The sequence below is a fragment of the Podarcis raffonei genome, chromosome 4 (assembly GCF_027172205.1).
Source record: "Podarcis raffonei isolate rPodRaf1 chromosome 4, rPodRaf1.pri, whole genome shotgun sequence".
Classification (NCBI taxonomy): Eukaryota; Metazoa; Chordata; class Lepidosauria; order Squamata; family Lacertidae; genus Podarcis; species Podarcis raffonei.
Window position 1 is genome coordinate 23,288,174 of NC_070605.1, and position 12,971 is coordinate 23,301,144.

At 42.5% G+C, this 12,971-nt stretch overlaps 1 protein-coding gene across 1 annotated transcript; it reads right to left on the reverse strand.

Moving 5' to 3' along the window:
- Positions 1 to 9,111: 9,111 nt before the first annotated feature.
- Positions 9,112 to 12,315, reverse strand: LOC128412347 (vitelline membrane outer layer protein 1-like). The gene is made up of 4 exons (XM_053385255.1): positions 12,153 to 12,315; positions 11,369 to 11,560; positions 10,216 to 10,307; positions 9,112 to 9,409 (listed from the first exon to the last, which is right to left on the reverse strand). The coding sequence occupies exons 2-4, from the start codon at positions 11,537 to 11,539 to the stop codon at positions 9,112 to 9,114; spliced, it is 561 nt and encodes a 186-aa protein (XP_053241230.1). The 5' UTR covers positions 11,540 to 11,560; positions 12,153 to 12,315.
- Positions 12,316 to 12,971: the final 656 nt, after the last annotated feature.

The following is a 12,971-nucleotide window of genomic DNA, read 5'->3' on the forward strand; positions in this document are numbered from 1 at the left end:
GGCAAACCATAAGAGTGTCTTGGAAACATCCAAAGTCAGGCCACTGGCACCAGCTGGATTTGATGACATACTACAGCTTTTTACTTATAACAGCATTGAAAATGAGATTGCTGTTAGTGTTATATAATTCTGTTTCAGTTTGAAAAATCAATAAATCAGGTCCTCTTCATGGAGGGCATGTGTTGTGGTGAGATCACCAAGACTGACCTTACTGTTGTGGGTGGAAACGTTTGGATAGCCACAACTACCCGATTGGGTCCCCCGGTTGCTGGGATGATTCTGGCCAATGGGGTTCTGAGAACGAACAATCGGGGGACCTATATATAACGCTGCACGTTGCGTCGCGCTTCCTCTTAGTGCCTTGTGCATCGGATCACCCAAAGCTGTCAGAGAGCTAAGTATCCAACAAGAAGCCTTTTCAATGGAGAGATCTTCCATTTGTCGGTTTAAATCTAATTTTTACCCTCTTCTTTCTCCTTCCCCCTATTTAGTGTAATTCCCTTAATTTGGCTCCTTTCTCTCCCCTTCCCCCCTCCCGTACCCGACAGGGGTTGCCTCATCGGGGTGCTTTTTTCTAGGATCTCCCTGTAGCTTCCTCTTATGTTTACATTGAAGCTGCAGCGGCCTTATTTGTTGGCTTTATAGCTTTGGCTTACCCGTGGGACTTGCTGCATTCACCCCAGCCAACCTGGGGTTGTTGTGGCGGCTTCTTTCATAGCTTTTATTTTCCTTTTCTCGTTTTAGCATCTGGTTTCCATCCTATGCGGGCAGTCCTGGCAGTATCCTTAATTGCTTCTGCCTTTTGATTGGGCTGATTGCCATTCAGGGCGTGCCCCTCACACCTGGTATAGCAGGAGCGCTCCAGTGGGCCTTGGCTCTTGTTGGTCACCATTTTGTACGGTTTCTCTCCAGCGTTTTGGCACTAGCGCTATTTTGATTGCTGCCTTCTTGCTGGTTGCCATCTTGTGTGTGTGGCCCTTCAGCGTTTAAGCAGGAGCACCATTTTGTTTTATGGCCTAGTCAGTGTTTCCTTATAGCCTTTGTGTAGCCTTTGTGTAGGCTTGGGACCTGGGTGCTTTGTCCTTTTTTACCCCTTTGCTTTAAGGCTTCGGCTGCCTCCTGCAGGCCTATTTCCCACAGTAAAAATAGGCCCCACAGTAGTGGGGGACTCAATTTACAAATGGAACACACTCAACATGAAGCAGAACATGTTCCGCTTCCAAGGCAAAGTTCACAAACCAAAACACCTACTTCCAGGTTTGCAGCGTTCTTAATTTAAAGCTGTTCTTAAACCAAGGTACCACTGTATCTGAATCCTCATGGTGCCATGACTTCTTGAATCTAACTGGTGAAATTAATAGCTGAAACTAGCAACAGCCAATTAATGGCTGGAACTAACTGGTGAAACTAATGGCTGAAACTAACTACAGCCAATTAATGGCTGGAACTAACTGGTGAAACTAATGGTTGAAACGAACTGATGAAATGAACTGATGAAACTAATAGTTAAAACTAGTTGGTGAAACTAACTACAGCTACTTAATGGCTGGATCTAACTGGTGAAACTAATGGCTGAAACAGACTTTTGAAGTTAACAGCTGAAAGTAATGGCTGAAATTGTCTGATATATATATTTTTTGCTAAAAAATAATTTTCTGTCTAAATGAATTGATAGATTTATTGATGAGTCTGAACACATCCTTTTTCTATTTAATGAAGATGAAATATTTCTAATTTAATTTGAAACATTATAAATCATAAGTTACCTCCAAAAAGGAATCCAGGATGTGGTCCTTCCTCCTAAGAGCTTAATAAGAGGGCCACCCCCCTCACTCCGCTCATCACAGCCTCCCTTGATCCCTGAGCAGGCACCGTGAGTCCATCATGTCGGGTCTGGCTGGTGACCCCCACGCCACATCACGCTTCTCAGCTGAACATAATGGCCTTTTGCAGTGTCTTGGTGCCCCTTCTGAGTGTCAACCAGGCCCATCCTCATCTTCAATTGTTGAGGCTCTTGGCCCTTCTGATTCTAGTGGGGAAGGCAAAGGGTTTGATCCTTCTGGGGCCTTGTTTAATGAGTCACAATTTTACAGGATTCCCATCCCTACTTCGACGCAGGGGTGCCCCAGGAGTTTGGACACTTCGGTCCAGCCCTCTCACCAGGGTTGGGAGTCTTGTTCTTTGTCTGGGGGCCCCCATGCCCCCCACACTAGGTCCATTGAGTTGGGGTTTGTGTCCTTTGGTACCACGCGAGGTGTGGGTGAGGCAAGTTTCTCACATATTTCTAGTTCCTCACAGATGATGGCAGTGTCTTCGCACCAGGCTCCTTGTGCGGCCACCTCTGAGGAGGGTGAGCTTCCAGTTCCTCGTGTGCCTTCCAGGGCTGGAAAATGCCACTGGAGGTGCCATTCTCGTCGGAGAGGCAAGAGGAGCAAGGACAGGGGTACCACCTCGTCTTCAGGTACTTCTTCCACAAGCTCCGATGATGATGTGGAGGTCAATATGGCTCTTTATTGGGGCCAGGGCAAATCGCAGGGACAATTTCCCCTTTATAGGGGCCATGTATGGTGCGGCCTTGGAAGTAAAGGATGGTGTTTTGGTTAAGGATATTAAAGTCTCCACCAACTCAACCAGGGATCTTATCCCCGGTTGCCATCTTGTCTTTTTCTCATTGCCTCAGATTGAGTTCCCGCATCCAGATGGACTTGGAGGAGTTGGCTGTTGCCTTCCCAGGACTCAAAAGTTTCAGGTCGCAATTGCTCCAGCGACGTGTATGGTGCGGTAGCCACTGCCCAGCTGCCACCAAGTGGGCAAGAATGTGCATGGAATGCGCTGTGGCCAGGAAGGTTCTGGGCCTGGGAGGCACTCTTATCCGCCATGCAGGCATTACCTTCACGGATGCAGCCTTGTATAGGCCTGATGGTGTGCATCTTTCCAATGCCGGAAATGATGTTTGGCTGACCAGGGTGCCAGAGGGGTTAAAGGGTTGGTTACAGTTGTGAGTGCTTTGGTGGTGAGCGTGGGTATTCATGTGGCAGTTAGGCATTGGTTCAAGGTGTGGTGGAGGGGAGGTTTTCACACCTGCCCCTCCCAGTGTGCATAGGGTATTCCGTTAAAGGAATCCAGGTGTTCACCATGCTTTTGTCCGATCCCGTTTCAGGGGTTAGGACCATGCCAGAGCACCTGCGAGAATGTTGGGGTGAATTTGCATCCGCAGTGGGGCTCTCTCAGGGTGTTTACTTTTACTGACATTTTGTAATCAATAAAGTTGTGGCCAATTTATGCCACAAACCTTAAACTAATATTGGCGTCATTTGTGTCTTTCTTGGGAGGTCTCATGGGTCTTCACAAGCAAAATATATTTTTTAGAATGCACACGTTCCCCTAATATATGCATTTTTGTAAACACTGTTTAGCTGGAGAACTCCACCAACTAATTCAGACATTGTCATTTAATGTTTTCATTTTTTTGCATCAGGTCCACCAAGAGGGGGACACAGCAAGTACTTCTATCCTAGGCCTAGACACCGAGCTTCCACTTTAAAGTAACCACAAAGTCTCTAGACCTTGTAGAATGAGAGTTATGAATGAAAATGTGCAGTCCCCATTCAACACAAAAAGGAAGACATGAGTCTGCTCCTACTATTTAGTGTTTTCAGCCAATGAGTGAAGTCACAGCTATGATTCACAAATGCCGTGAAGAAGTTAAATACAGTCACACATGCATCAGGAAAGACTTTTTAAAAGGTCCAAAATGATCCAGGAAGTTTCTTATCCACACAATGTAGAAGGATCTCCCAGATTCATTTTAAAGCAATGGCTAATGGGAGTTGTAGTCCAAGTATTTGGATGCCACTGGATGGGCGAAGGCTTCTATGTGGTTATGCGCTTGTTGCTCTTCCACATTATTCTTTTGTTGGTCTTCTTTCTAGAATTGAGGAACTGGTCTCAAAAAAAAGGACACACACTCATTTGTTTAGCATTTAATTGTGGTTAAATTTCAGGTCGGCAAACTATTAGAACAAGGTTCATCTACAGCAGTAAAACTTAACATCATTAAGTGCTGCATCATCACCTTCTCCTTGATCAGGCTGTACTTTGTCTGCAGCCCACATATGGCACCAGAAAAGCAGGTGCTAACACTGACATAATAGCCCTAACATATTCCATTAGCAAACATTTCTCTCCTGTTTTCACATTTGAAGTAGACGTTGGCTGCTGTATTATCCACCCCATCCTTGGGAGGTTCCACACTCAAAGCAAAGCAACCAGGCGGTCATGGTCACAGTACTGAGACCATGGTAGCAATGTTGTGATAAATCAACATATACACTTTCTTGTGTTGGAGGCTCTCCAGAAAAACTAGTAGCTGATATACTGAGAGAGAGAGAGAGAGAGAGAGAGAGAGAGAGAGAGAGAGAGTAGATATATAAACAATGTTGCAATAAAACTGTAGCTCTTGCTAAGGAATTTTAACCATCTTAGCCACCCTCCACAGTTTTCCATTTTATTTTCAATCCAGTACTTAACATTTCATGGCTACAGAGAATCTTCAGTTCTCGGACTTCCGGGTTAGCGCCATCGACTAAAGGCGGATTCCCTCTGAGCTCCGGAGGGAATCGGCTCTGTAGGATCGGGTCTGGCCGCTGCAGTGACGCGGGGACCCTTAAAAATCACAGGCGGTGAAGCCTGGTGACTCGGCGGGCACCATTTGCGCCCCCCGACCTGTGAAGAGCCTTTTTAAAGGCTTCGGAACGGGGGACGGGGTGAGCGGCGCGGTGCTGAGAGTCGACTGCTTCTCCTGCAGAGTGAAGCCGCATTGCCATGGTCGGAGAGCGCTGACTTCTTCTTTGGAACAATTGGACTCTAAAAGTAACAACCCATGAGTACTATGGAAATTGGTATCGTAAAGAAAAAATTTTTTTTTTAAGAATTAGGCACGATCAGGGAAGGTGTAAAAAGGAAGTCTGCCTCCTCGTCTTGTAAACAAGTTAAAGCAAAGACCTGCTAACTAAGGTCGAGAGAACCTCTTTTTTCCTTCTTTGGTAAAAGACTTTAATTTCACGGTTTGGCATTATAAGAAATCTTGCTGGAGGATAAAAGAGCTAATTTTGGGAGCTGAAGTGTCACCCTCCCGGACCCGGGAGTGTTCCGCGAGAGAGCCTGTTGATGAGGTACTAAAGAGCTTGACAGCTGTCAAATTAGCTGTCAAGACAGAAAAAGAGAACTTTGTTTATGCTGCTTCTGCTGGTTATATTGGTTACAATTTTTGTTATAATTTGATGAAAACAAGAAAGAACCAATACAAACTAACTGGATTTTTGGATTTGAACTGGAATGAACATTAAGAAACCAAAATCCCTCTAGAGGGGGTTTTGGGACATTACAAGAATGGCTGAGAGTTCAGGCTGAATTGGACAGAGTCTTTGTTCTCTTGGGAAAGTTACTAGGCCAAATTGATGTTTTGGCTATAAATGTTACAACTCTGGACTCAACTGTAAACAATATAATGGAACCTGATAAGGATTTGAATCAGGAAGTTTATCCAACTGAACAGAAAGAGAAACTTGACAACATTGAGAACTTGGAGAAGGAGACATATGTTGTCCCTGAAGAAAAGGAAGGAGGAACTGTAATTCTGCAGATGATGAAAGAGGACTTGAGGTTTGACTTGATGGCAATGAAGGAAAATAAGAACTTGATGTGGAAAATCTGGCCTGAATTGGAGATGGAAAAAAGGAGAGATCTCCTTATGTGGAGATCTGAAGACCTAAGGATTACAAATTTGCTTAAGGTGGAGGTTGGAGCCTTGGGGACATTTGGTTTTGAAAGGAGTAAGAAACAAGATTTGGACCCCACCTTTAAGTATGGAGGACTGGTTGGAAGAAATATGGATCCTGAAGGGCCAGAGCTTTTCCGAGATTTGGTGTTTAATTTTAAGGACTATCAGAAAAACCAGCAGAGAGGAATTGAGAGAGAATTAAGAGCCTCGGATGTGAGGTCTCCAGGCTAATACTAGATTAAGACTGGTGGATATTTGTGGGGGACTGAAACCGGGAAAGGGGGGTGTGGGGCTTGGGAATCCAAAGGGTACATAATTATAATGTGTTTTTACTTTCATTTTGTTTTGGTAATGTGTATGAAATTTGGGAAATTCGTGGAAGGGAACCTGGGTCGACTTTAGAAAGAATGTTTTAAGAATGTGTATTGAGGTACAAGTGTTGATGTTGAAGTTTGGATAAGGTAAAATTGGTTTGTTTTAAAATGGACTAAATTAAAGGAAAATAAGGTTAGCAAAAATAAATTGAGGAAATGAATGAAAGAGAAAAAGTAAAATAATAATATGTTAAATTAAGCATAGAAATAGGTTAAAAATTATGGATAAGGATTTGCTGAATTAACAATTTGAATTGGAATACAAGAAAGGGGGGTATGAGGAGGTCAGGGAAATATGTTATTGAAAAATAGATATTGTGAACTTTATGTGTTTTTAATTTTTTCTGCTTTTTGTTTTTCTTTTTTTTCTTTTTGACTTTTTGTTTTTTTGTATTGTATTAAATTCGAAAATCTTAATAAATATTTTTTTTAAAAAAAAAGAGAATCTTCAGTTCTCATTTTATTGTTCTTTGCTGGTGAGTTTGATTACCTTAGGATTGTTGTTTTTTAGTTTAAAAGATATTTTGTCCTCCTGAAATCTCAGCAATTCCCTGAGAATGCAGGTATCTTCCACCTGATTTTAATAGAGTTTGAGTGTTAACTCAATTAAAAACTCTTGATATCAAACTCAAATAAAGATTTATCATTGGTTGGCTACCATATAACAATATCACTTCTAAATTGACTCTAAGATTTTGACATTCATTTTTGCTGAATGTGTTAGAAAGGGGATTGTCTGAATGTATGCATACTGATCAGCTTCATTAAAGGGAGATTTCTTCAGGATACTAAGGAGAATACTTGGTATAACTATTACAAAGAAACAAAATTTCTATTCCATTCCTTGCTGACACAGAAAAGGCATTTGATAAATTAGAATGGACTTTCATGAAATGAGTGGGTCTTGGAAGGCAAGGTTTAACTTCGTCAGACCTACTCTAAGAAAACTAACTGCTAAATTAAAAAGAAATGTTTTTATTTATAAAGCAACATGTATTTCTAGCTTACTAGAACAAATAACCTCTGAACTGTAAAAACGGTAAACCCTGTTAAATAGCTACTATTTTTCCTACACTTCTCATGCTGGATACCAAAAGGTATTCTGTGATTGACTCAGGAAACCCTCAAGACCAAGCTGCCACTCTGCGCTGGTGGAATTGTGTTGTGACTCCTCACTAGCTGTGCTTTTCACCATAGTTTACTGGAAGATTATACAATATGTTGGTTAACTTTTTGTTGAATGAGACTTGGGTTCCTTCTATGAAGCTGGGAATTACTGGGAGTGGTTTTTGTAGCTGTTCTGGAGGCAAAAATAATTCATAAGACATTTCCGGCAGCCCTTCACCTGAAAGCTACAAGGTCATAGGTAAAGGTAAAGGGACCCCTGACCATTAGGTCCAGTCGTGACCGACTCTGGGGTTGTGGCGCTCATCTCACTTTATAAGCCGAGGGAGCCGGCGTACAGCTTCCGGGTCATGTGGCCAGCATGACTAAACCACTTCTGGCGAACCAGAGCAGCGCACGGAAACACCGTTTACCTTCCCGACGGAGCGGTACCTATTTATCTACTTGCACTTTGACGTCCTTTTGAACTGCTAGGTTGGCAGGAGCAGGGACCGAGCAACGGGAGCTCACCCTGTCGCAGGGATTGGAACCGTCAACCTTCTGATCGGCAAGTCCTAGGCTCTGTGGTTTAACCCACAGTGCCACCCGCATTATAGTAGGAGAGAAATCTAAAGAATACTCATGTTCCTGATGTAGACTCATTTATTGCACCATTAGTGCAATGGAGACGGAAATGATTGAGAGCTGTATTATCCTCATGAGGTTCAGTACCTTGCGGTTTCTGCAGCTGATGGCGAACAGAAAAAAGAGGTTGCGAACAACCTGCTGCTGCAAGCCAGGACTCCGACAATTCCAAAGTTTGTGTTGGTAAAGCAAGTGTTTTCTGTTTGACTGTTCCATACTCACTGGTTTGAGCCTGAATAAGCAGTGTAGGCTTTGTCTACTGCTGTGGTTTTCAACCTTTTTGAATCTATGGCTCCCTTGACCAGCCATATTTTTTCTGTGACTCCTCTGTGGAATCCAGTTACATTGGGGATCAGGACACGTGTGAAAATATCACCTCTAAAAAAAGGGTTGTCCTATTTTTAAAAGTGACAGGCTGCTTTTAGAAAATCCTGCCCCCTGGATGCCATTTTCAATGGACGAATCCCAGCTAAGTCAGGGAAATTATGGACGTACAGTATGACAGCCCTATCAGAACATCAACTGCCATGGAACAACAGTGGGACTGTGCACTCACTGCCAGTTTCTCGGCTTCAAAAGGCATCTGAGAAGTCACTCTGAGTAACAGGATGCTTGACCAGATAGACCTGTCGTACAATGCAGCAGGCTTCTTCTTACATTCTTCTGTGTCCATTCATCCTTCTCTGTCCTCTCTCCAATCCTATGGTTGGCCTCCTATCCAGCAGCCATGATGGAATTGCCACAGCAGAGATTGTTCTGTGTGTGACTTTAGCATTCATTCTGTTATTAGTAAGTCAGCAGACCAGGAGGGCTGGCTGAGGTTTTGCTTAACAACCAAGCAAAGTGGCACGACACTCACTGAGGTAGCGAGCGCTCTAACTGGCTGTGTAGTTCTGCGGGAGTTCCCCCCTGTTATATATAGTTCATAGCCTTCCTACTATGTCCTGTGCCTGACCTAAGAAAGACAAAAGCCTCTCTGTTGCTTTCTCCTCAAGTTATACAATGTTTTGTTACGCTTCCTCAATAAAGCGTTACCAAGATTTAAATAGCTTTGCTAACAAGCCATACATGAAGATTTAAGGCACAGTGCATCAAAAAAAGACACCCAGAACTCTTCATTGGGAATACATTTTATTATTAAGTTTCACGTCATGGAGCCATTGGGGCACAGGGAACTGAGCTATTGTTGGGTGAAACCCACATGGTTCAGTCGCAGCAGTAGAACAGCACATCGTTAAGTCCTGTGATGTCACCTGTTCCCAACTCACTGTCAATTCTTGTCTGAATTCCACATATGGCGCCTTTAGGACAGATTGCACTCCATGGACCATACGTACCCCAGTCAATTGAATGGCCTGGCAGGACAAGCCCATCTTCACAGCGGAACTTGATATTGTTAGCAGATGTATCATCCACCCATTCTCCTTGTGGTTCTAGTACTCTCAGAGAAAATGAGATTAGACGGCCTTTAGGACAAGTCTCCTTCTTTGTCCATCGTCCATACCTGACAAAGATAGTGGTGTTAATACTCTGAAGAAATGTTTGCTCCAATCATGTCTGCACCATACATTCACAGCCATTCAGCACACATTTGAAGCATATGGCTTCTCCCAAAGAATCCTGGGAGCTTTGATTTTGAGGAAATATAAAAGGTATATTTTAACAAAAAAGGGCTCAAACCATCTCAAGAATTGTTAAGTTTTTTGAAAGTTGGATAATAGCTATAAAGAATGGTTTCGGCGGCAGGGTGCACATTTTTTATTTCTATTGTTATTTTGTGTTTTATGTTCTTCAGGCAATATGCACACAGGAACAGGTAAATTTTATAATACTTTTCATATCAGCAACGGTTGGTGATATCAATTTTATATCTTTCTGTGATTAGATGAGTTATTTTGTAATTTTTTACCCTTGTTCTCAACTAATACGGTCTACATTTTATTACACAGGTAATGTTGCATTCTCTTCACATTTTATTCACCTCATATGGAAATAGATGTAGAATGGAATTCTGTTTTATTTAATTTTGTTAGCTTAATGATTAATTCTTGAGGAAGTAAACGTGATGTACTCTGGAACTACATCCGAATGTTGAGCAACTGTCTTTTCTACATTGCATTTCGCTATTTTATCACATCCCTCCCTGTTGCGTTGTTGATGCACTCAGGTTTGGCAGCCCATGAATAAGTCAACATAATCCAAGATGTATCCTCCTCAAGAACTCAGAGAAAGGGCGAGAAGCTGCCACATTTGGTTCCATACTTCTTTCTAACAACAAAACCAAGAAATGGAATATTTAAAGCTACTCACCGTCCAAGAGCAGATTGAATTTCTGAGCCATCCGTGCAAATGAGGCGGATGCCATTCAGAGATGTATCATCTTTTAACTGTAATGGTCTTACCTCTGAGTCTGTCTGGGGGAGAAGAGAAGCTATGACTGCAATAAGACCACATTTAAGAGCAAAGCACAGCATTTTCAGGAGGAATTTCACACACACTAGATTGGCAGGCAGAATTTGACAGTATTGCACAGAACTTGGATGGTTTGATTTGAAAAGGAACTCGTTTGACATGCCCCAAAAGGAACTAACTCCAGTTCAAGTTTGCCCCTTTACAAAATGAACTATTTCAGTTCCCAGTTCAATTCAAGTTTGTCCAAATGTTCCTTGGCAAAAAAATATTTCAGCCTCCAGAAAGTCACAAGCTGTTGTGTTGAAGCATAAAATTTACTTAAGAAGACTAAGGAACCATCATTCCACACAAAGCAGAATATGAATAGTTTGTTTTCTTTCCCCTCAAAATTATGATATTTAAGCTTAAATGCACAAAGGGTCCAAAGTGTAAATAACACATTTAAGAGAATGAACTTGAAGATGAAAACTAGAAATTTGCTTCAAAATGAACTGAATTCATTTTTCGTTCACACAGCCATTACTTTTCAGCTGTTGTTGGCATGGTGCAATATCACCATCATCATCATCATGTATTAAATTTCTATACCACCCTTCATCTGAAGATCACAGGGTGGTTTACAATGTAAAAAAACAAAAATGCATGCCATAATAACAAACAAAAACAATTCTCCCAACAGTTTAATTAGCCAAAGCCCTGGGAGAAGAGGAATGCTTTTGCCAGGCACCTAAGGATATGTAACAGGGGTTCCAGGCAAACCTCTCTGGGGAGAGCATTCCACAAGTGAGGAACCACTACATAAAAGGCCCATTCTTGTGTTGCTGCTCTCTGGACCTCTCACAGAGAAGGCACATGAAGAAGAACCTCAAATGCTAAAGGGCCTTAGGTGTGCAACCAGTACGTTTGCATCATAATGACCTCACCACCAAGCAACTCAGTCAGATGGAGGTCAGGTGAGCAGAGCCGCCCCAGGACACTGTCCATTCATACTTAATGTCACAGCTACTTGGCACCTAGGTGCCTGAAAAGGAGGACACAAGGAGATATCTACCATCAATTTGAATCCATTTGCATGTCCTTCGCGACAGAATTCTATGGGTCCCCAGACACCCCATGGCCCTCCATTTGGCACTGAGAGTACCGTGGTATACTTTCGGGTTTTTGCATCCGAGAGGTAGCTGGAGAAGATCAAGAAGAGCGCAGTACCTATAGAGAGGTCCATCGAAGGCAGCTCACCGCAGATCTAGCAGCAAAAGCATAAGTGGGAAAATAATAGCCATGAGAATTTTGAACCCCAAATCCCTGAATCCCGTTTTTCAGAATATGTGGTTGCTTTTGGCTGATACAACAGATTCACTGGTTGGCTTTTCTAATTCCAGTTTGATTCAGGAATTATTTGGATTACGACCAGGACAAAATTCACTAGGCAAGCAGGAAACGCTTTTAGAAAAAGTGAATGGTAGAACAATAATGGGTGGGTTTTACCTAACCCCTGAGTAATTATTATTGCTTCTCAAGAATTCCTAAACATTGTTAACAAAGGTTTGTCCAAAGTGACTCACAGCAATAAAAACCTACAAGTTTATTACTAAAACTTAAAACAGAATAGTCACAAAAATAAAAATAAAAAGACTCCACAATCCAACTTTCATTGCATGAGTGGGAAGGCCAATCACACCATGTGAGTCTTGAATGCCTTTCAAGATGCCTGAAGGTCAGTCACCCTTGGGTGGAGCCAGCACAGAAAAGACCCTGCAGATGATAATTTTAATATTATTATTATTACTACTGCTGCTGCTGCTGCTGCTGCTACTACTACTACAACTACTACTCACCTTTTGGGAATAACAGCACAGCTGGAATTTATTTATTGTTGTTGTTGTTTTGTTCTCTTGCTTTACCTCATTCAGTTCTGGCCACTGCCTAAGCTTGTATAATTATGAACAGGAGGCAGCCCTTGTCCTCCTTTCTCCCTTCAGCAAGCTGCTTCATGCAGTGTCTCACTGCAGTCAATTATCCTACGTGGGAAAGACTTTGAGCTGAGCTGCTTATATTAATGTGGGCAGCAACCAGGAACAGGAAAAAGGAGATGTGGGAGTTGTCTTCCTGAGAATCAACTGCCATGCTCTGCAGCTCCATGACTGGACAGAACTGGTCAGTATTTAATAGTCACGGGAATAGGGTGAGTCCTCAAAATATATATCTCGGGTGTTACAGGCCAGCATGAAGAGGACTGTATTCAGTATGTGGTGAAAACTATAGTGAAGGTGCCAAACACACTTCCCAGGGAGAAAATTCTACAGCCACAGAGAATGCTATCTCCTGGGTCACCACCATCCCAAACATTGGAAGGCAGTGGAAGTATCAAGGGGAGCCCCTCTGCAGATCTTGACACCTGAGAGCGTCTATAGATAAAGAGGTGCTCTCTGAGATATTTGGGGGCCTAAGTCATTTGGGGATTTACGTGAGCTCCTTCAACTGAGCCTGCAACAAAATAGCAAATATGATTCAATGTAATACATATTGGGAGCATATTGGGAGGGATGATCCTAAGATGCCAAATGATGTCTTAAACAGCACCGACTAATGATGGAAGAGATCTTGGGACCATGGTAGATGGCTCAACTAAAATATCAACTCCGCATGTATCACAT